At 40.5% G+C, this 24,258-nt stretch overlaps 2 protein-coding genes across 9 annotated transcripts in view; both read right to left on the bottom strand.

Annotated features, from left to right (window-relative positions):
• slc2a12 (solute carrier family 2 member 12) overlaps positions 1-10,518 on the bottom strand; it is a 17,663-nt gene extending 7,145 nt beyond the window's left edge. The window contains exons 1-2 of one of the 4 annotated variants that reach the window (XM_056428403.1): positions 10,425-10,518; positions 4,372-4,474 (exon numbers count right to left, since the gene is read on the bottom strand). In XM_056428403.1, the coding sequence (XP_056284378.1) occupies positions 4,372-4,450 (79 nt within the window). In that variant the 5' untranslated portion in view covers positions 4,451-4,474; positions 10,425-10,518. Of the gene's footprint in view, positions 1-4,371; positions 4,475-5,280; positions 5,380-10,019; positions 10,136-10,412 lie in introns of those variants that run through there. The other 3 variants (XM_056428401.1, XM_056428404.1, XM_056428402.1) reach the window with 3 other exon arrangements.
• A 586-nt stretch (positions 10,519-11,104) lies between these two features.
• sgk1 (serum/glucocorticoid regulated kinase 1) overlaps positions 11,105-24,258 on the bottom strand; it is a 31,742-nt gene continuing 18,588 nt past the window's right edge. For 2 of the 5 annotated variants that reach the window (XM_056428395.1, XM_056428397.1), the window contains 10 exons: positions 23,414-23,477; positions 15,405-15,480; positions 15,122-15,197; positions 14,786-14,974; positions 14,554-14,685; positions 13,598-13,834; positions 13,411-13,506; positions 12,981-13,136; positions 12,800-12,889; positions 11,105-12,557 (listed from right to left, as the gene is read on the bottom strand). In XM_056428395.1, coding sequence (XP_056284370.1) covers positions 12,390-12,557; positions 12,800-12,889; positions 12,981-13,136; positions 13,411-13,506; positions 13,598-13,834; positions 14,554-14,685; positions 14,786-14,974; positions 15,122-15,197; positions 15,405-15,480; positions 23,414-23,477 — 1,284 coding nt within the window. In that variant the 3' untranslated portion in view covers positions 11,105-12,389. Of the gene's footprint in view, positions 12,558-12,799; positions 12,890-12,980; positions 13,137-13,410; positions 13,507-13,597; positions 13,835-14,553; positions 14,686-14,785; positions 14,975-15,121; positions 15,198-15,404; positions 15,481-15,587; positions 16,803-16,833; positions 17,250-17,277; positions 17,395-23,413; positions 23,478-24,258 lie in introns of those variants that run through there. The other 3 variants (XM_056428398.1, XM_056428399.1, XM_056428396.1) reach the window with 3 other exon arrangements.

Raw genomic sequence — 24,258 nt, 5'->3', positions numbered from 1 at the left:
GGAAGCTCATTCTGCACATGCGTTAAAAAAATTAACTAATTAATCCTGTAATTTAATCATAACGCGTTAACGCGTTATTTTTCACAGCACTAATATATATATATATATGGTTCTTTGAAATAAGTTTTTTTGAGAAATCATAGGTTAGGGCACTTATAAGCTAGATAGCTTCAGCCTCGACCTTTTCGGTCAGCCACTTTCTTCTTTTGTTGAATTCTGATTGTTGTATATTTTGCTGATCGAAATAAACTAAACTAAAATAAACTAAACTAAAATAAACTAAGGGGTTAAAAGGGCCCCATTTGTGAATCCCACAGAACCAAACCCACCCGGGATGGGGTGTAAGTAATCACACAAGGTGATTCTAACGTAAACCGTCCAACCCGTTGGGGAGGTAGGCGATTCATAATCAGACTCGCCATATAATCGCCTCCCTCCGTGCGGCGATTCTGAATCGCCTATCGCCCACCTCTCCTGTGAGATTCACAAATCCCTGCTGCTTTGCTGGAAATCACTTCTACTTATAGACTCTGGTTTGCCCGTGACGTCGGGTCGTGACGTCACTAGCACCAAAGTGCTTAGATGTCACGTGACAATGTTTCCATGGTGACGGACAAGGTCGCGGAGATCGAAGGCACTGCGCGGATGTGTCGGCGTGTACGTGCTGATCTGGAGTCAGTTTGGTAGGATGTGGGTATAAATAAATTATTTCATTTAAAATATGGATTTTTATTTGAAGATATTCATGTAATTTGCATGCAAAATAGGTCTACCGAACCAGCGGACAAAAATTCAACCAGCAACACTTCAAAAGTAGCAATTCCAGCGGGAAAACCGCGGACCTGGCAACACTGCACACGGCGCAGCCTCCGCTGTCAAAGTTAAATGATAGGCTATCGTAACCTGCTGACAGGGCGGAGTCACCAGAGAAATTCACAACAATAGTTTTTTTCAATTTTAATCGGCTCAGGCACGAAAGAAAAAGAGAAGCATGCGTGTGCTATCCGTCGGGTAGGTAATACCGTTTATTGGAACCGGTACCATATTGGCACCGGGTTTCGGTACCCAACCCTAGTAATGTACCCGCCTTTTTAAAATAATAATAAGAAAAAAAGATCATAGGCCTACTGTTATACCCCCACTATGATACTCTACTCTGAGGAGATGCCACTGTTAGTCAAAAGTTTAATATATTACGAAGTGAAACGTAGTAGTAGCAAAACAATATTAAATATAGTCTAGCAGTAATGTACAGCACTATCTTATTGCATATTGTAAGTAAGTCTACAAAAAGACACTAATTATATATCTATTTTAGCTATCTATATCAGGGGTGCTCACACTTTTTCAGCACGCGAGCCGAGAAATGTTAACGCGACACGTAGAGACAGAAATGACATGCTGTTGCGTAGAGACGATCAACAACAGACGGCTGTTTAGTTTAATAAAAGAACAAAGACGTGCTATAGGGAAAATTACAGGCTGGCGGGCCAATTTTTTTTATGTCATGCGATCTACCAATACTACGCCGCGATCGACTGGTAGATCGCGATCGACGTATTGAGCAGCCCTAAACCGCAGCTACTCCATTCTATGATCATGAAAGTGATTTCTTCCGCTGTACGGGCACTTTAATGGAGCTTGCCATTGAGTCGTCGCAGACTCGTCACTGTGGCACCTTTTGACTAGCTGCCGCACCTTTTGACGAGTTGCGGCATTTGCGGGCAACTGCTGGCAAGTGCCACTGAGTGCCAGTGTCGCTAGGGGATCTCGCCCCAACTGCTTTTATGAGTGCACCTTTCCAGAAATGTCTATCTTAAAGCAAATCTCAAGGACTGCATTTGTTTCCACCTCTGTAACATTTTATCGGGCACATCATCACAAAGCGATGCAGAAAAACTGGTTCAGGCGTTTGTTATTTCTAGACTAGATTACTGCAATTCATTATTGTCAGGCTGCTCTAATAAGTCTCTTAAGTCCCTCCAGTTGATCCAGAATGCTGCAGCTTGTGTACTCACTAAAGCTAAGAAAGAGATCACATTACTCCTGTATTAGCTGCTCTGCTCTGGCTCCCTGTAGAATCAAGAATCACATTCTCCTCCTCACATCCAAAGCCTTGATTTGTGATGCTCCATCATCTCTTAAGGAGCGTGTAGTACCATATTGCTCCACTAGAGGCTGCGATCACTAAATGCGGGGCTACTTGTGGTTTTCTGGAGTCTTGCAAAGTAGGATGGGATCCAGAGCCTTCAGGCAATTAGCAATTTGTAATTGTGGGCTATAAAAAATAAACTGAATTGAATTAATAACTATTGTTTGTGGGGAGTGGCTTTGGAGGGAAGCCTGAAGGGTGGGGCTGTGCTTGTTGTTGAGTTGGCAACTCTTTCACAAAATGTTGCAACTTTTGGAGCTGATTCTTCTAGCTTCTAGGAAAAGAGTTTTTATAGTTGTGTACTTTCTAAATTGAGCTTACTCTTGCTGGTCTCTGCAATGTTGCCGACCCCAGCTTTAATATACGTTGAAACCTATTAAACGTACAATAGACAGGTATCTATTATGTTCAGAAAGTGCGGGGGAAGGATGTGGTGAAAGGTCACTTAGCGTAAACAAAATCCCCACACGAAATGATATCATAATGATATCGGAATTAATTTGAAGGAACCGGATGCCGTAACTTTTGACACGGTCACAGCTTTTCTCCCCCAACCATGAAGTCGCTTTAAAAGTGCTGACTTTGCTGAATTAGAGGTCAGACGTTCACAAGAAGAATGCTGAGGCAATCTTGGAAGTCATTGTGTGTGTGTGTGTGTGTGTGTGTGTATGTGTGTGTGTGTGTGTAAGGGGTTTTAGCCTGATCTTGCATGTATCACTGTGCGCTAACAGGTATTCCTTATCATTAGAGATAGGAAAGAAACATCTGAATGAATGAACACTGATGAGCTTAGCATGTACAAATATATATATATATATATTGTAGCTGTTATATTATGCATGACCTTTTGATATCATTTGATGTCATGTCATAAACCTCATAATTTTACTTATTTTGCTATATTGCTGAAGCACTTGCATTATGGTTATTGTTTAAACCTGCTAAGTCTGTTTTTATAATAGACTGTATACTTTACTTCATTGTATGTCTATATATATAAACATATATATATATATATACAGGACTGTCTCAGAAAATTAGAATATTGTGATAAAGTTCTTTATTTTCTGTAATGCAATTTAAAAAACGAAAATGTCATGCATTCTGGATTCATTACAAATCAACTGAAATATTGCAAGCCTTTTATTCTTTTAATATTTAATATTTTTTTAATTGCATTACAGAAAATAAAGAACTTTATCACAATATTCTAATTTTCTGAGACAGTCCTGTATATATATGTAAATTCACTCTCCTGATACTCATGCAAGTGAACATTTGTGTCTTTGTTTGCATTTAATTCTCATGGCGCAACATGCAGGAAAAACAGAGATGCAGCTGCAAACTGCAGGGTCCCTACGGTCATTTGCTTTGACTGTTGCCCTCCATACCTCTCTCTCAATCCTCTTCCAGAACATTATGTATGAATGGGATTTCAATGTTCAACATGTCAGACTGTACTCTCTTGTATTGAGTCGTTCAGCTACTGCGTCATCGACTTGTATTTACTTTTCTCTTTGGGGTTTCTCCCTGAAACATTTAACACTGGAGAGCATCTTGCACCTACAATATTCTGGTCATACACTTTTGTAATCTTTGTTCTGCCACAAAACAGCTAGGGATGAACCATACCGATATCCAGAATTGTCAGTTTAAATCCTGTTTGTAATTGTACGGTATTTTCAGCGCGTAGTTTAGCACACACAATGCTTGATCCAGAATGGATTGGCTTTGGTTCTGATCAACTCCCACAAGCTATGCTCTGTTTCTCTTTCAGTCCTGGCTTGTTCCACAAGCTCTATTCCGTTAAAGCACTGGATTTAATATGGGCCCTATGACGAGTAGTTTTGGATGAGTACATGTGACACTTTTGGTATAATGCCAGCGAGGTCAGAGTGACTCAGGACACGGGCTTTAAAAAGTTATTTTGGTCTTCATCATTAATCAGTGGCTAAGAAACAGTTGATGTGAAGAAGTTCAAAGTGCAGCAAATGACATTCTAGTTTGAGTCTATTTCTCTGTTTCAGGATCTGGTTAACTTATATATCGGGATAACCTTGTTGTGCCAAAAGTTCCAGATTTCAGGGAAGTCACGTATACTCACTAAACATTACAATGTATTAACATGTAACCTCTAAATAGAACACTGGTAGTCCCAAGGCTTTATTTTTTTAAGGTAAATACTTGTAAACATGTGATTTTATCTGATTTTTTTTTACCTGTGCCTCTTTGATGCTCCAGTGACTGGGCCTCAGAAGGATCAGAGCTCAATTTCGTGGTCTCACTGTTGGCGTCCATTGTCAACCACCTTTACCAGTAGACCTGGATAAAACAATTTCAAACCAACACATTCAAAACAAAGAAATATAATGAATTATGCACAAAAAAAACATGAAACCATCTAACAGATTCTCCCCTAGTGCCCATAGACACATCTAATGCGGAACTACTCGGTATTCAGTAAATATATTTTAATGAATGCATAGGGAGAAGGACAGTCCCCTCCTAAAAAATACTCTCACACTAGTTATGATTATGTGTTAATGGGGGAAACAACTTCCTCCTACGAGGATGAAGATGATGGAAATCTAACTAATTCACTTTTTAATTTCTAGTGCCAATATGACACTATTATACTTGCAAAAGTATTGCAAAAATGATACCCTACTTTTACATATGTATAAACATGTATCAACACAACTTTTGTGTTAACAATAGAAGCTAACGTTCTCAAACTAGCTAATTGTCTTAATACAAGCACCCAGGTATCCAAAGCCCGTATACATATCGGTGCACAGCAGCAGCAGCATATCATGGTTCTCATAATTAAAATGTAGATTCATATGTTATGACTGACACTTCAGAATGAGACTTTGTTTTTTTCTATGTGTTTTTAGTTTCTTGACTTGAGCTAAAATGTTGCACGGTCATTTCTGTGGAGCCCAGAAACCAAAATACCACCGAGTGGAACACAACTTCTTGACAAACGTCATCAAATGTAGCACCACTGTTTGACACTATGACTACAAATGTGGGCTCGTCCACTATTTAACGTCAAACTTTAGCCAACTCCGCTGCATGAAAAGTATAATGTTCGGCTCCGGATTCAAACATGTGACACTCCCTACCTCACAACCCCGCGCTGTCCCCTGTTGTTATCTTAAATTCGTGGATACCGGTCGTTTCTTTCTTTCTAGCTTTACTTGTTACTCGCAACTCTTCTTCCTCTCATGTCGGTGCACGCACGCCACTTGTTTCGCTAAAGCACTTATTTAGCCCCGCCCATGCCTGCACCAACAACCAATAAGAGACGTGTATGGAGGCTCGTAGTGCCTGACAAAGATCCTTATTGGTCCAAACGTGACACGCTCTATAGCCGGAGGGGATAAGGCTTGCAGAATCAGTAACTTCTTTTAAATCACTTCTTAAAACCCATTTTCATAGAACAGCTTTTAAATGATCTACTCTTTTTATGCAGAACTTTGGTTCCCCTAATTTAGTTGTCTGTTTTTAATTTATTTGGTTTTTAATTTATTTATTTTTTATTTCAAGATATACTTTTAAATGTAATATTGGTTTCTTGCTATTCCACTTGTTTTGCTTTGACTCTCTGTGGAGCACTTTGTAAACATTGTTTTTAAAGGTGCTATATAAATAAAGTTATTATTATTATTATTATTATTATTATTATTACCTTCGCATTGAAAATGCGGAAGGTTATGTTTTGATCGCCGTGTATTTAATTAATTATTTATTTATTTGTATGCGTGTTATTCGCATAACAAAAAAAGTTTTTAACCGAATCGCATGAAATTTGGTGGGATGATTGATTATTATCCGGAGACCATTTGATTAGATCTTGGGATCGATCGGGTCAAAGGTCAAGGTCATGAAAAGGTCAAACTCTTCTTTTTACCATAGCTCGGTCAATTTATATCCAATTGGCATGCAACTAATGCCAAAATGTTCTTAATTCAATGCCCAATCTTGTGATATGCGAAGGTATGCGCTTTACCGAGTGCCCGTTCTCGTTATTATTATTATTATTATTATTATTATAGTTCAATGTATTTATAATGGAACAGTGTGGCTAATATTTATCCTTTGTGGTACAATATGGAGAGACTAGTGATAAGCATATCTGTCTGTTTGTTGTTTTTTGTTTATTTATAGTTTACAGGTGTTGTTAGAAAAGATTATGAAGCGTTTGTTGCCATTTTTTGGGGGGTGAGCATCACTTTAAAGTAACCAGTGATCAAATACACCTGCATCAATAATCCTTTCTCTCATACTGCATGTCAACAAACAGGGTGGCTACCTGCTGTTTTGCTCGGTTCCTATGTCCTATTTCTATGAATGCTGCAGGACTGAGCTCCCACACCTGTCCTGCAGCTTCACAGATGACAGAATGTATCCGTGTGCCTGTAACACGCTATGCTATAGTCCCTCATTTCTGGAGATGCATTTAGATATTCAGTCATGACCTATGCTGACCTGTTTCTGATATGTCATTTCATCCTCAGTTCACTTTACGTGTGAGTAAGTGTGGGTTATGTAATGAATAACCATGACAACTCACTTGATTATTATTATTATATAACTATGTGGCAACTTACCTTGGAAAAGGTTTCAATAGAAAGTAATTTCTTATCTTGGTTTAGCCCTACTTCATTATGCTATAGGAATGCAGTGTCTAATCAGGGGCACAACTACGCTGCACTAAGTCAAACACACTTTGTAATGGCAAGGCTTCTTGTTCTTCTTAATTTAAGACAATCACAGATTTACTCAGTCAGCGAGAACATATTAGCAAACATATTGATGGTTTAAAGGTCAGACTTGCATAATGTTGGTGCTTAATTAATCAATGGATTTTCTTTTTCTATTTGAAGCCAAACCACAGTGTAAAAACACTCCATTATAAGTCAAACTTACTATATTAAAAATCATAAGTGGCTCTATAATTAAATATCCTGAAGTAAGCTATTGTAACTGATTGATAGAAAACTAATTAGAAAACGTGAGTTACAATATTTAATAAGCAGGCTTATTACAAGTTAAGGCATAGAGTAAAAAGTCAAACAGTGCCATCTTGTGAAACTCCTGTTACGCCACATTGAGTGGCAAAGTACTCAACCCATAAACCAGAGATGCAACACCAATGAATATAGATATTAGATATTTTAGGTTTATTTAATCAATATTTTCTAAGGACAATAAAGATCATTATTAATTGTGGTAACACTATAAAAGCACATACAAAAAAGAGTATATTATTTGGCGAAAAGTAAAAAATGGTATAGTAGGTTGTAAAAAAGTGTCATCAGAAAGTTGTAGTTTTATTTCAGAAACAATGTCATCAAAATATAATAAAGTATATTGTGTACAATTTCTGTAAGTCTTTTCAAATGTCATTAATGAATCATAGTTAATGTGAGGTCCCGGGACAGAGGATGTTGTAGGTATAGATTGTAAAGCCATCTGAGGCAGATTTGTGATATACCATTTAATTAAATTAAATATTTAATCATAAGAAAATGTCCTGAAAATTAAATATCAATTACTAAATAATTATTATTTATTAATTAATTAAATATTGTAGCACTTATAATCAAGGCCATACATAAGCAATAATACAGCATGGCATAAACAATGTGAACGTTTTTTACTAATAAAAGTATGTAGTAAAAAAGTTTAAAAAATTCAAAATGCTAGAAAAAAGTATTGTATGTTGTACTTTTTGTTTAAAAAAACCCACAGTAGTGTATTTTCAGGAAAAATATATAATTAAAAGTCGTGTTAAAGATTTCATAAAAAGTCTGACAAATATATGTGGTATCATTACATACATGGATGAAGATGAAGAAGATTAATGTTCCCTGTATTATCATATATTAAAGATAATAAGTAATTGAGTGTTGAGGAAGCTGAGGTTGCTCGAACAAAAGCACAATGTCAGCAATATCATATTTATTATCTGAGAAAATATGAGCAACTAGTTTATTTATTTAATCAGTTCAAGACTTCACCAGCAGGTGGCAGTGCGTGACTGTTGCTGCTGAGCAGGTCTGGAAGAATGAGAGAAACTCTTTGGCCCGATACAATCTGACTAAACAGAGACAAAAGTGCAGTTGTTCCAACATTGATATCATACCATAGTATTCTGATAATATCCAACACACCCAAACCTGTGGCCAACATAATTATCTCTTCACTTACAAGTTTTAAATATAAATATCTTGGTTTTCTATATGGATTAACAGCAATAAGTAACTTTATTTACCCTCTGTGTAAGCTCAGGCCAATAATAAAGATGATGATGATGGTAAAAACTGAGACAGATTTTAATGTAGTGTTATAAGGCAAACAAAGAGTGCAGTGGACGGTAATGATATAGATAGTCTGTAACACGACGCACGATTTGTTTAGATCTTCATTTTAGGAAAATAGCAGGTCTGAAAGATGTCATCAAGATTTTACAATTCTAAAAAACATGGAAGTTGTGATGTTACTTTATAAGACATTTCCCCTAATGTTGATAAACCTCATGTGGGCATTCTAGACGGGATTCACTGAGTTTTCAAATAACTTCTTCGACCAATAATCTCAAACTCAAAAAGAACTGGCTTTTTACCAGTCAGATGTGTGAGCATGAACTGTGACTCCCTCCTCAATGATTGTGTAAATAATAATTGTTTTCATGTCTGTTTTTATTTTTATTTTTACCTTAAGGTTATGTTTTATTATTTGATATATATTTATGCGTATATTGTGTTATTCAAAAATAAAAATTGCAAAAATCACGCATGAAATTTGGTGGGGATGATGTTTATTTATGGGGGACAGTTGATGTGATTTTGGGATCGATCATCGATCAGTCAAGTCAAAGGTCAAAGGTCATGAACAGGTCAAAATCTTTAGAACTCAAAAAAAGTGAACCGAATCGCGAAGAATGAAATTTGGTGGGATGATTATTTAGACCAGTTGATTAGATTTTGGGATCGATCGGGATCGAGTCAGTCAAGGTCAAGGTAGGTCAAGGTAGGTCAAATGTTCTTTGAATCGATGAAAATTGTGATTGATTATTATTATTATCCGGGGATTTTAGATTTTAGGATCAATCGGGTCAAAGGTCAAGGTCATGGAAAGAAAGGTCTCTTTTTTTTTTTACCGCATATATTTTTTTTTTTTTTTTTGGCATGCAACTAATGCCAACATTTTCATAATCAAAAATCTTGTGATATATATAGGGCGGTATGCGCTCTACCGAGTGCTCATTCTAGTTTATTTTATGTTTTAATGATTTTATGAAGAGGCCAGTATTTTATCGTAACCTGCATGTTTACTGCTTTTCTATTATGTTTCCGTGTTAACCTCTTACTCCTTTAGTGAAGGCTGTAACATCTGGCCACAGGGACCAAAGCTGAAATTTAGCCTGAGCTAACGTTAACACATTTACCCATGGGTTGATTAATGTGTACGGTCCCTGTACAAATAAATAAATAAATGAAATGAAATGAAACTGTTGACTGGACAAGTCCACAGTCAATGTGTATTGGGTTTCCACTAAAACGTCTTCCCAACACACTCGTAATGCAAATCCTTGTGGTCATGTTACCCACTTTTCAGAGTCAGAGGTCAGAAGTCACCTGCACAATAACCCCCTGCATCTGGCAGACATGCAGTGTCCTCTTTAAAGACACAATTAACCACAAACACAACCTTTAGATCCAGTCGAAGGAGCTGACCCCTGCTGTAATCTTATTGAAGACACAGTATATTATTTAGGATCAACTTTAAAATCCTCACTCTAACACACAGAACCCTACACGGCCAAACTCCTTCATATGTGGCAGAATTACTTCACCCGTATTCAACAGCTCGCCATCTCAGATCCAACCTCCAGAACCTTCTGTCAGTCCCTCATTCTCTCACTTTTGAGGGAGTAGCACCAAAGCTGTAGAATTCTCTGCCTGCACCATTAAGGTTTGCTGATTCCACAGAATCATTTAAACTCCATCTCAAAACAAACCTGTTCACACAGGCATTTGGTTGATTTGAACATTCTATGGCCTGCGGTTTATCTTCTCAGTTTGTTTATGTATTTTATTGCACCATCTTTTTCCGGTGTTTTGTACTTTGCTCTTTAATCTGTCCATGTTTTGGCTCCTGTTAATGCCAAATTGTTTTAATTGACTTCTGTACTGCACTTTGCGACACTTTGTCCGCGGTAAGTGCAATATAAATAAACTTTACTTACCTACTCACTTACTTATATCGATCCTACTTGAACTATTGTTCATGCATCTGCAGCTTCAGCTTTGTAAAGATCAATGCTCTCCGAGTGCAACGTAACCTGCTCCGGTTCATTCAAATGCTTTGACCTGCAGTTGTGTTATCTTTCTATCTGAGGCCAGTCAATACTTTGCCCGCTAACGGATGCCTCCACACACACACAGCCACTTGGACGTCACACTATTTGTTGTGTAAGGCTGCTGACGCATGGCAGGGGCTAAAGTCTGTATTACACTAACTAATGTGGGACGCTTGCCAGTGGCCAGTAAAGCTCCTTCCTAAATAGGAAAGTTAATGGTAACCAGATCATTCTCTAGTTTACTCAGTAACTTAAAAATGCTTTCATGTGCTTATTTTCTATGAACTCAGAATTTTGTAAAAGGTTCTATATATAAAAATATATATGAATCAATAAAATCAATTGATACATGATTACAAACCAGGTTCTAAGCTGTAATAAAGTTAAAAATGCTTTGATGTGCTTTTTTTCTTTGGACTCAGAATTTTGTAAAGGTTTTATTTATATATATATATACATAAAAAAATATATACAGTATATATATAATATATATAAAAAAATATATATATATAATATAAATATGTATGACTCAATAAAATCAATTGATAAATGATTACAATCCTGGTTCTAAGCTGTAATAAAGTTAAACTTTTATTGCAAACCAGACATGGTCACAAATCTGAAACAATTTTACAATGTACAGTACATTTGACATGAATTGTTACATATATATATGTACATATATATTTAGGCATACCTCAAGTAATTTTTTGTTCAATAATATACATTAAAACTAGTACACAACTCAAATATACAAACAAACTTAAATACCGTCAAACTGCATTACAGCAATATTAAAATGGAATGTTCAGTTTTCGACATCGTCAGCCGCCGTTAAATTATGAATGGAAGACGACACGAGGGGTCAAGCAGAACGACACAAACACTCCTGAACAGATCACCCTCTTTGTCACCTAGCAGCTGTGCTCTCTCTCTCTCTCTCTCTCTCTCGCTATCGCCATAATTGTTTCATGTGCAAATGAAGATATGAGACGGGGTTTGAGTTCCCCACGTCTCACGTTATTGCTGCAGCCGGTGTGTTGATTTGGTGCTACACTGTTCCTCTATGGTAACTTTTAAAAAATGTAAAAAGTCAACTTTAAGGTTGACGCTGACAAACCCAAAAGTTGTGAGATCGGATGGAGAGGAAGAAAAAAATAAAAAGGCACATTTCAGAAAATAAATAAAAGCTCCCCCTTTGTAACATTCAGCTTCAGATAACTCTCTTTTTTTAAAGAAAGTAAATGAGAAGAAACTAAAGCACCAAATGAATGTCGTCTCCAAGCTACTCATTAAAACTCAAAAAGGAAGTGACAGAATCTCAAAACACTGTCCACATAGATATGGATTTAAATCCTTGTTAGGGGCTGGTGCAGGGAGGGGAGGGGAAGGGGGGGGGGGGTGCAGCCTTCCTCTTCTGAGAGAAAGTGGAAGTTGTGTGTGTGTGTGTGTGTGTGTGTGTCGGGTCAGGGTCGAGGGGGCTCCTAAGCTGCCTGAGCTGTGTGCAGAGGACCTCCACTATCAGGAAAGAGACGGGCAATAGAAGGCTGCAGTTTGTGTGTTTGTTGTGAAAAGTTGAAGAAATTGTGCTTTGGTTATTCGGGGTAAAATGGAGGATCACAAGCTCAAAGAGTCATCTAAAGAAAGCAGGCTTCCTCTTGCAGCGAGTCTTCCGTCTTTTGAGAGTCGGAGGAACGATGGCAAGTGCAGACGTTTCAAATTCTTTGCAGATTCAGAGTCGTTGCTTCCGAAGTATCTATCGCCCCAATGGTAAGTGTAAGGTGGGGTCAAGTGAATGGACAGGCCGCATTCCGTGTCCTGTAAGTCTGAATTGGTGTCCATTTAAGGGCCTGTGTTTAAATCCTATAGGTAGGAATCCATCGACGGGGCGTAAGAGAAGCCCACAAAGGCCTCGGCAGCCTCTTTGATGCTGGCGGTAACGAGCGCGCTGTCTGGGGAACAGCCGATGGAGCTGGGCACCGGCTCGTCTGTGAACTCTGGATCAAAGTGCCGCAGGTCATTAGGTCCCGTCTGGGAGGGAGGAAGGAAGGAGAGAGGAGGGGGGAGACAAGTAGGGATTAGTCAGGCTGTAAAATACTTCGCCATATCTGGAAATGTGTGAATTCCCAGCGGGGATGTTCCGTGCTCCAAATCCAGTCGTGTACATGTGAATACTGAGGACCAACACAGTCTGCAGACTCTGGCTACTTTATTGTAGAAAATCATAAATCGACCATAATCGACACTTATCCGGGTATTAAAAAGTAACGTACCACATTGGGGTTGAAGGGAGGGGTGATCTTTTTGGCATTGAGGTCATCCCAGTTGATGGGGGAGAAGAATACGTGGTTCTTAATTTCAATCTGCGAAGAGACACAAAAGATGGATAATGAAATGATGTCTTTTAACACGCGTGATATGTAAACAGGGATTATTTCAGACACAAGCACGTACAAAGTCGTCTGCGCAGCCCAGCCTCTTGGTGCGGTCCTTCTGAAGCAGGCCCTCGAGCAGGTGTCTGGCTGCATTGGTGATGTTGGGTTTCAGCTGCAGCGGCATGTTCAGGATGTTGTCGTACATCTCCGCTGTGTTGCGGCTGTAGAACGGAGGCTGGGGGGGGGGGGAGAGGCGACAATAAAATCAATTAGCATCTCGGCAACAACAAGGAGAAAGAAAACCACATGACCACTGCTGACTGCGTCATTTTAAAATCACGCATAGATCCATGTGCAAACACGTGCAACACACATGGGATACGATTGTACCGCTGTGTACAGAATCACTCCATATTATGGAGAATATTTCTAACATTTAAGAACAAATTAAGCGGGGGAGGGGTAACTTTACTCTGAAATCCTGTGAGGTGAAAATCAATGTTACTCACCAGGCCATAGAGCATCTCATAGAGAACAGCTCCTAAACACCACCAGTCCACCGTCCTGTCGTACGGCTGCTTGTGGAGAACCTCCGGAGCCAAATACTGCAGACAGAACAGGGCAAGTGGTCAGCGACATAAACAAATATTAATAACTGCTGTCAAATTCTGAAATCACTGGAAATGGTTTCCTTACCTCCGGCGTCCCGCAGAAGGTTGACGTGGTCCCTTTGGGTTCGATGTTCTCCTTGCAGAGGCCGAAATCTGTCAGAATGATGTGACCCTGCGAGTCCAGCAGGATGTTCTCTGGCTTCAGGTCTCTGTAGACGATGTTGAGGGAGTGGAGGTATCCCAGTGAGCTGGCGATCTCTGCCGCGTAGAACCGGGCTCTGGGCTCGAGGAAGCAGCGCTCTCTCTGTAGGTGGTAGAACAACTGGAAGACAATAAATAAATGTATATGTTTAGCAACAACACTTTAAATGTCTCGGTTGTGTTATAGATGATCTAACAAAGCGGCACGAGCACACAAAAAAAAGAATATTGGAAGAGCGTCGATTTTTTTTATTTTTTAAAGACACACACACAGAGATAACGAGGAAACCGGACGGGACTAAAGAGGCAGGAAGGCTTAAAAAGTTTGACAGGGGAAGACAGATGGGACGAGGGCCAGAGGTGGAGTGAGAGAGCAGATGATACAGGGGGGAGAAAAGAGAAAGGGGAGAAGGAGAGTAAATGTGAGGCCCATATTTAATCGGCACCGTCTGAGCTTGTCCAACAATCGCAGGAAATTAGCTGGATTAGACACACACCGAGTCTGAATGGCGCTGCTAATTTTGGCCCAGAGTCTCTCTCCCGCTCTCCCAACCCACCCCGTGATTTCCTGAGAGGAGTTTCCTTTACAGAAAGAAAGACAAGAGAGTGGCTGCTTCTATTCTGCTTCTCATTACAGGATATCCCCTCTGTCTGTCTGTGTTTCTGCCTCATGTTAATATCGGATTCTGGCACTACATCATTCCTCTTCAAACTTCCCTTCTTCCTCTAATTATATCCCTCATTAAAATGTCCTTCTGCCCAATTTCTGTCCCTCTTTATCTTCTTCTTTAAATAGCTCCTCGATCGTCTCTCCCTCACATCCTTATGAGGATAACTCACCTCTCCTCCGTTGATGTAGTCCAGGACAAAGTAGAGTTTGTCCGTCGTTTGGAAAGAGTAGTGCAGGCCGACCAAGAACGGGTGCTTGACATTCTTCAGCAGCACATTCCTCTCTGACATTATGTGTTTCTCCTGAGGAACATAAAAAAGCACGGGTTGTTAAAGAAGTCGACAAGGAGACAAACCCCTTTTGTTGCATGTGGACTTGTTGCATGACTGCATACACACGTACCTCCTTCTTCTTGAGGATGGCCTTTTTCTGCAAGACTTTGACCGCGTAAAATTGGTCATCTGCACGGTGGCGTGCCAGCAGGACTTTGCCGAAGCTCCCCTTGCCGATCACCTTCAGGAAGTGGAAGTCACTGGGTTTGGCTGAAGGGTTGGAGGATGGACCGAGGTTGATCTGTTGGGTCGGACTAGGCTGAGAGAGGGGGAGAAGACGAGGAAGTTAGAGCCGCATTATTAACCCCAAAATGTGTGATGCACATGTAAACAAAGGATATGAGTGTGTAAACATGTAAACAAAGGAGGACGCACACAATTGACTGTTTAATCTAAATGTACTTACAGGAGGAGAGGGGTGTGTGTCCATGAGCTCAGCATCCTGAGGAGGACTCAAGTTCAGAATAGACTGAACTTCTGGACTGAAATAAGAAAGAGTTAAATATTAGTTCATTCAACAAAGCATCAAAAGTATCCACACTGTTGTTTGTTGTTGTCTGTGAATCGCTCTGGCAGTCACATTGAGTCACAGAGCTTCTCCAAAAAGGACAAATAACCGGCATTTCTTGTTGCGTCTCTCAATATTTTGTCCTCCAGCGAATGCGGAACAACAGTCCGACGGTACTCACTGTTTGCAGGCGTAGGAGTTTGTGGCAAGTCTCTGAATGAAGTCGTTCAGACCCATCTTCCTCTGTTTCATAAAAGCTGCAACACAAGAAAGAAGGAAAAGAAAAGAATGTTTAGATTTTGAAATAAAAAACAAAAAAAGTAGTCCATTGATAAATCGGCTTTAAATCGTTGTTATTCCATACCGGTGACTAATGCCACGATCCCTTTAGATTTCGAGTAAGTGAGGACAGACTTCTCTGTTTGGAGGGTCATGGTGTGAGGAGGTGGACGGCAGCTTAGCCTCAAAACTAAAATATAACTATGGTGCCTTTGGCTCGTTGCTTTATAAGAGGCTATAGGGAGGAGCTGCTCCACACGCCCACGCCCACACACCCCTGGTGGGCGTGATCCTCTGCAAACATTTCTTTCAGCAGAATGGATCGTGAGAAGGTGATCGATCCTACGCTCGGCCAATAGGAAGCCGTTGCGCTTCTGCCGCGTCATAGCCGCGCCTCGCGAATAAAACACACAAGTTATTCCCCACGACGCACTGAAAACCCGTGGAAACGAAACACCATGGCACGTTTGCGTAACATCCCACGCGTCACGCAGTCTGAACAACATGTGTAGTTACAGAAAAGATGCGCAAACAAATCCTATGTACGTATAATGACATCCAGATGTGTGCAGCATATGGCGACCCCACGGAATAAACTGTACCAAATGTGAACATGAAATGGAATAGTTCTAAAGCTCCTGCTTGTAACATATAGCCATGTTCCACGTCTAACTCCTTTGAGATTGCAATGTTGCCTTGTACACATCATCTCCTTAACTCGGCCTATCGGCTCCACCACTTGGCCGCTGCTCAGTTTAAACGGCCCGGGAGTGACGCAGGTTCCCCCGGGACAAGAATAGAAAATAAAAGACTAGGTCGTGGAAAAGTACAGACTGAGAAACGTTTGAATGCATGCAACTCAGTTGGGGGAAGAAAAGAAGAAAGAAAAAAGGCAGCTCAGACCCACGATCTGTTTCGACCTGCCCCTCAGAAGCAGTGAAGACACACATGTGATGATCAGAAGGACTTTCTTGTGTTTTGTGTGCTGTCTCACAGAAAAGCAGACGAGCTCCGCTGTGTAGTTATGTGATGCACCTCTAGATCAAGTTGTACCCTCATGCCTGAGTTGAATGAAAGTATGCGAGCTATCAAATAAGAAAGGCCATTGCTTTAAAAAAAAAGTTTTGGGATAATAGACAGAAATATAATAAATGGCCATTGTAACAACTCCCCAAAAAACTGTTTATAGAACAACAGTAGAGTTGCAACAATACACACAATCAGCTGTGACTATTATTGCATAAACATTCGCCGGTTCCTTAATGGCCAAAAAGAAAACACCACTTGCAGCAACATTTAACCATACAGTTTCCCAGAGAACACAAACGCACCTTTCAGACCTGAGGGACTTCTCATTTCACCGCCGGCAGCGCCAAGAGCTCAACAACAAGTTGCAAAAAGTTATCTGGCACTTAACAGATTCCCCATATCAGGAGACTTTTCCATACATAACAGCATCATAAATCTAGTTCAGGGGATTATGGGGTGAATGACCCCCCCCCTCCTCGCCCTCCTCTCTATGTATGTCTGCCAGTGCTGCCTTCCAAACCACAGACGACACAGACACAGAAAGTAGGTCAGGGAGCTTTAGCTTTACCCTTAAAAAGAGAAATGTGAAAACACAATATGTGCGTGGAACTGAAAAAACACCATATAGCTACGTCTTTATAGACCTGCAGTTATCGCTCTCATGGGAACATTCTAGAGACTTTTTTTTTTTTTCCCGAGTGGGGAACCGCATCGGTCGGTTTAAAATGAAGATGCAGCCTACTTACACGTCAAGGCGGTGGTTTTGTCTTTCATAAGAAGGCTTAATTTTCCGAATCGCAACAACTCGAGCGGCTGTAAGGTTCCTCGGCAGGCAGGTAATTGAACTTCAGCGCATTCCTCCTCTTAGAGAATTTTTTTTTCCTGCCCTCTTTTCAGGGCGGAGACGCCCCGCCTCTGTTTCCTTCCACCGGACTCTTTGCGAGGCTGAATGAGTTTCCCTCGGGGGGGCGGGGCACGTGCTGCCTTCAAATGCTCCTCATAAGCTCCTACTTTCTAGTTTCGACCATTGGGAATATAAACCCGGCTTCTATTTAATACACGATTACACAAGCACATAATGCATTTATTGATTCATATCTATCGCTGCTTTCCCCTGCAAAGAAATGGATAGAAAGGTATTGACACAGGACACTGATGTAAATATTAGTTAGGCTGGAAATAGAATCAATCCGCATGATTATGAACACCTTTTAACCATTTCACTAATCATTAGTTCTTTATTTTTCTAATTTAGCGCCTCCTCACACATCTGCATATCACTTGAATCTCCACCTGTCCTTATTTGTGACCTTAAAATAACACATAAAGGCAAACATCATAGCTGAAAGTTCAAAGTCGAATGCAAACATTTGGTTTACTTGAATTCTTTTCTTTTTTTTTGCCAGTTTTTTTCCACTCCAGCCTGCTAGCTGAGGTCATTCGCCTGCAGAGCTCTGAATTAAAAGTTAACCTGGATTTAGAAATTCACTGAGTTCCCTTTAATTCAAAGTTTGGGAGCTGCCAACAAGTTGAAGCCATATTAATGAACTGTTAATGCATTGATGTCCCGACTATGTTGTGCAGGTGCATGACGCGGGAAGTTTTCTCTGGATAATGTTTGAAGATTTGTGTCTTATTGAGAAATATAGATGCAAGGACATCAGTGGCAAAGCGCTGAAAGTATCTGCCCAGGTTATGCAGTTACGAAAACACCTTGGAAATGTGGATCAGACAAAAAATAAGCAGAGAAGAGAGGATGAGACAAATATCTCTCAACCAACAACGAGATGAATAGAGATTAGAGACAATTAGCAATTAAGGACAAATTACTAAGAATCAGCAATAAAGCTGTGAGTGAGTGAGTGAGTGAGTGAGTGAGTGAGTGAGCGATACATATTTATCTCCTGACCCAGAACATTATTGTGTTCATTGTGCATGTGTGACTCAGCAGTTTTTAAATATAGCCTCAACTTTATACTGCTGTCTCTGCTTCTTCCCAAACTCAGGTCAAATCTATTATTAATCTGTCCCCCATAGCCACTTGACGCACACTCACACACACACACTGCTGATAGACTGACAGAACATGCACGCACACACACACACACACACTCACACTCTAAAACAGAGAGAGGGAGGAAGATGGAGAAAGGGCACATCATGTACATCCTAAATTCCCACAAGATGACTAACACACCTCTCCCTCACTGCACTAAAAAGAAACTTGGAGCCGTTTGTTCGAACATTAAGATTTCTCCTTGAGACAGCACACGTTGCCGCCCTTCAACGTTCATACATTTATTTAATCTACAATATCTCACAACTGAACGCTACGGTTAGCAGTCCATGGTGGAAAACAAGCGCAATCTCATGAATCACATATTGCTTCCTGAAATAATAATAAGTAAAGTTTTAACCTTGAACACTTGCACACGGAAGTACAGAAGGAATCTGGTTCAAACGAGAAGCTGCTTTGGATTTTCATCCAAGTAAAAACAACTTATACACGTGACAGGCGAAAATGAAAAGAGACCACGAAGGAGACGTTACCTTCGACGCGATGTGAGCCTGCATCTGTGGTTATACCCCAGGATGAAATGAGAGAGAAGTGTTAGGGTGCGATCGTGAGAGAAAGAGAGAGAGAGCTAGAGGTTCACTCAGGGTTTTTCCTATCTGGCCCTCTACCCATTTTGGTTTCATCAGACTGTTTGGGCCCTGAACAAGAGGAGGCTCCACAGTGCTCAAGCTGTGTGTTTGTTGCCTTTTCAGTGTCTCAATGTGAGACACTGGTCTGTTCTGTAACCCACTAGTGGCATGGTAATCGATGCCAAAGCCGGCATTGACACTCACACATACACACTTACTTAGGTTGCCATTTCGTGAAAGCACAGGAAGAGGCTTGGCTGCATTGCCAGAGGGGTTGAGGTGCGGTATATCAGAATTGTAGTATAAACACGCACTCCCTCAGCACACACTCACACACTCACACGTATACAGTAGACACAAAGAGTAACATATCCCCATATTCAGGCTGATGACATCCAGGCCCTTAAATCCTTTCATCTCTTTCGTCCACCAATGTCCGGGGATGATGAGGATGTTTGGGGCTACGGTTGATCTGGAGTTGCATGTGAATGAACCTCGGTGGGGAGAAACCAAATGACACCATGACATAGAGGTCTCGGCCATTCAGAGAGGACAGCTGGGCTTTCATTTTGCCGCTTGTGTGCGCGGAGTGTTGGGCCAGCTAGGCTACCAAACTCAGGGCTCTCAAGTTTTGAAGACAGGCAAGAGTGACATATCCATCCCCCCTTCGCAGAACGAAACTTTCGGATATCAGTCGCGCGCAATTCCAGGATGCTTTATTTTCATTGGTTGCTGGATGAAATCTTACCCAGATACAACAGATACGTTTTTTTTCTGATTGGCTATTGTGTAGCCCATTTCTTTTTTTTGATTGGCTGATAAGTGGCTCCTCACAGCAGAACTCCAGGGGAGCGCTTGATTCCTCCACGGTGAGGGCAGCGCGGCCAGCTCATGTTTCCGCACATTAAAACATTAAATAGCCGAGAGTTTTTTTCAGCGTGAGAAATACGATGTGTGGCGGGAGTGCGTGACTTAAGACCGAAATGCGTGACTATCACGCTCAATGCGTGACACTTGAGAGCCCTGCAAACTGTTTGGAATTTGGTATTCTCAGGCTGCTGTCTGCTAAAGGTGACGACTGCTGGTCTATGTGTGTGTGTGTGTGTGTGTGTGTGTGTGTGCGCTCTGTAACACTTTCTCTTTTTCAGGCCGCAGAGTTTTGTAATCATTTCCTAGAAATTAATTGGTTGAACTGTCAATTGTTTGGCAGCACACTACCAATTATTCAACTCTCAATTGCCAGCATAAACTACCTATTGTTTCAGAAGTCTGTCTATATTTCCTCATTTATTTAATGAGAGTTTTGTTCTTTCCAGTAAAAACGTTGTAGAAGTCAACAGAAAACTATGAATAGATAAATAAATAAAACGAGATTTGACTCCTCTATTACTATTTAAAGGAACCGTTAGGTTTGAAAAGCTTAAATTAAGAAAGTAATACATATTTTTGAAGTAATTGTCGTCCATTATTATGTAGCGACATAGAGAGATGAGGAAGTTATGGGGGTGGAAAGATGGGGAAATATCCACAAGAAAGGTCCAGAAGGAGGTGAAGTAGCAAAACTTATGTTCTTCACCCCGAGGCCATCTGGACGCCCCAAAAAGTAAGAGCATTTATGCAAAGAGTGGCAGGAATTAGACTATTGGATGTTGTGATAGATACTTTGAATACAGTACAGTACATCTTCAGGGTTTGATGGAAGAAAATAACATGTTCAGACGATCTTCTGGGTTGGGAGTGCCTTGAAGGATAATTAAGTACAATTTGTGGACATTTGCGTGTCGGTGTGAATATTTGCCTGCATGGAGGGCAGGTTGACACAGGTGAGTGTGTCACGAATGAGGAAGAAAAGAGTAAACAATAGCTTCGGAGATGGAGCTGCCATGTTGATGTAATCTTGTAATCACTTACAACAAAAGAGAAAACACACCCGCTCCCAGGCTACGTTATAGAAACTAAAAATGTTGGCATTTCAGGGAGAAGAGCACTATACAATGAGATAATGAACGTACTAACATGAGGTTATCCTCAGCATATGCTCTTTGAAACATCACGGGGAGAGAGCACAGTGTTTGTGCTTGTTCCTCTGTGAAATTGGACAGCCGGAACAATACTCCCTCTAATTATTATTATTATATCCATCCCTGGCACTCCGTCATTGCTCTCTCCTGCTCCTTCTGTCATACACATCGCTGCACCACTGTAAATAACTCATATGCAACAAACTTTTTTGTGCTCCGAAAGTCACTAATTGCTGAGCTGGGAACAACAGGGTGCAGCAGCATTACTGCCGAGGCCACAGAAACAACTTGTCGCCAGCTGAGCTAATTGCTCGGATGTCCCTCTGTGTGATGAAAACTCCCATAATTAAAAGGCAGACTACTCCCAGTAAAACATGTTTTTATCAGAATATGGGTGTTGGTATGGTTGGTTTGTTGGCACATGTCTCTCTGAGAGTTGTTCTGGCAGGCAGCAGGTAGATCTGCAACAAAGTTGTGTTATTGTAGTAGCACAGAGTGCACTTATATGTCATGCTCCTGTGTATGATAATAATATCAATATTACAGATTCAACTACCCGACAGCATATGGAATAAGAAAATTAGCTACACCTCGATCCACTGTAAAATACTCCTTCCACATTAATGCATTAGTAACTAGAATGGGCACTCGGTAGAGCGCATACCTTCGCATATCACAAGATTGGGCATTGAATTATGAACATGTTGGCATTATTTGCATGCCAATTGGATATAAATTGACCGCGCTATGGTAAAAAGAAGATGTTGACCTTTTCATGACCTTGACCATGACCTTTGACCCGATCGATCCCAAAATCTAATCAAATGGTCCCCGGATAATAACCAATCATCCCACCAAATTGTATGCGATTCGGTTTAATACTTTTTTACTTATGCGAATAACACGTATACAAATAAATAAAAAATGGCGATCAAAACATTACCTTCCGCATTTTCAATGCAGGTAATAACAACACTTCCCCAATGACGGCATTATCAACCGAAATGTTGTTATCAGCTGTAACCGCCCCATGAGAGCAGTGCAGGATGGCGGCGATTAAAGTGCAGTGGGGAACACTTATATGCACTACAATGCACTAAAAAGCACTAAAATGTAATAAAATGTCATAAAATGCATTAATAACACGCGTGACCGGCTGGGCTATGGAAACAAAGCAAAAGCTCGGATAACAACTCACACAGAGTAATAGCCACATTCTTTGCTCAGATAAACATGTATCCACCATATCTTTATTCGCTGCTGGATTAAAGCTCTAAAAATCATATTCAGCATCTTCAGGTGAACTTTTCAATGCAGGACTACTTTTACATTGCAGTATTGATACTTTTTACTTTACTTCCTCCACCGCCCGTGACAAAGTTGTGCATATAATCCAAGAGTGGATTATTTCCTACATTAAATAGCAAAATAACGTTATTGCAATGCATTTGAAATTAAATGTTAAATATTAATTTTTTAATCTGCAAACTATTACATGGTGGTATATGGTGAGCTCCAACGCACGCTAGATTCCCAGCAAAGGTGAAGATAGCCATTTAATTGATTAAGGATGAGACACACACATATTGTGGACTTTGGTTTGGACTCTTGTTTGTGGCACACATAAGAGGCATGGTGGAAAAGTAAAACCTGTCACTTACAGTCATGTTGGCTGTAAACCGACGCTGGACTCTCACCCGGGGACAGAAACAAACACATAGTTCTGTTGCAGCGAGCGATAATAGTTGTGAACAGATGTGAGAAAGGTAACCGTGTGATGATGATCAGCGCTCAGTATTATGTCTTGTAACTACTGTTTTGCTCTGCAAGCAGGTTTCCACAAAACAACAAAGTAGTAATCTTGGTTTATGAACAACAATTATTATCCGGGGAGCTCAGAGGTTGGATTAGAATGGCGAGTGGAGCTAAAGTTACGCAGGATGAATCATTTTGTTCCCACGGCCATCACGTTTGGACGGAAAGAAAACAATCAACAAGAAGAAAATAGACACGGGCTGAATGGTGGAGGATTATTTTTGAAATGATGGTAAAGAAAATAAATAAAAACTGCAGATAATAAAGAGAAGTGACTCAGGAGTGATGGCGAGGGATGACAGAGAGAGATAATGGGAGAGGTGAGAAAGATGGATAGAAAAGAAGAGAAGACAGGAGGAAGTGGAAGAATACAAAAGTACAGGTTTAGTTGCAGACTTACTGTTGTCGCCAGGGCAACAGTAGCTGTCCGGGTCTGACTCATTGTGGTAGTACAGGTCCATCGCCTGCGGGAGAAATACAGCGTTATAGTAAATAAGAGAAAGAAATGCACATAAATGTATATATTTAGTGAATGACACACCCACATAACAATTTGATATTAAGACTGTGGATTCAGTTCCATGTAGGCTTTAAATAATTATCCCAAAGTCTATAATGCATATTTATTAACAACTAACCTAACACGTCGGGCAACCCTCTGACTTTGTTGTGTATGGCCCTGCAAATCCGGTTATGGATATGTTCTGGTTTGAATTCAGTTGAATGGTAAAAGCCGTTTTACCCATTGTGTTAACTGTACAGCCCTTAGGCCTGAAATGTCCTCATTAGATGAATAAAAAAAAAAAGCTGGCCACGCGACGAACTACGTCAGTGAATCCCAATCTGGAGGTTGAGAACCCAACAGGGAAGTCAAATGGGATTGGATAGGATAGCATGAATAAAAAAAGGGTGTTTTGCTCAAAACTATTATTGTTCTTCGTCTTGTCAACCACTCGAAAAAAAGATGGCCGGTTAAACTGGTCACAACTGAAGAAACAAACAAACACATGTAGCCTGTGAAGAGGGGGGCGCACACAGAAATCACCGATCTAAGATGCTCATAAGCTCTTGGAAAGCGTGACTCTAAGAAATGTAACACTTTTCTAACTACTGGTTCACATCCACACTTCGTTGGTGTCCCAGTTTTTATTTGGTTCCCCACATGACGTGTTTTAATGAGGCTGTGTTTCCAGGGTGAGACTGCATTAAATCACTTGAGTCCGGTGCTGAAAGCGGTGAGAAGCC

The sequence above is a fragment of the Pseudoliparis swirei genome, chromosome 12 (genome assembly GCF_029220125.1).
Source record: "Pseudoliparis swirei isolate HS2019 ecotype Mariana Trench chromosome 12, NWPU_hadal_v1, whole genome shotgun sequence".
NCBI classification, from domain to species: domain Eukaryota; kingdom Metazoa; phylum Chordata; class Actinopteri; order Perciformes; family Liparidae; genus Pseudoliparis; species Pseudoliparis swirei.
Note: the sequence above shows the minus strand (reverse complement) of the source record. Positions and strands in the feature narration are given on the sequence as shown.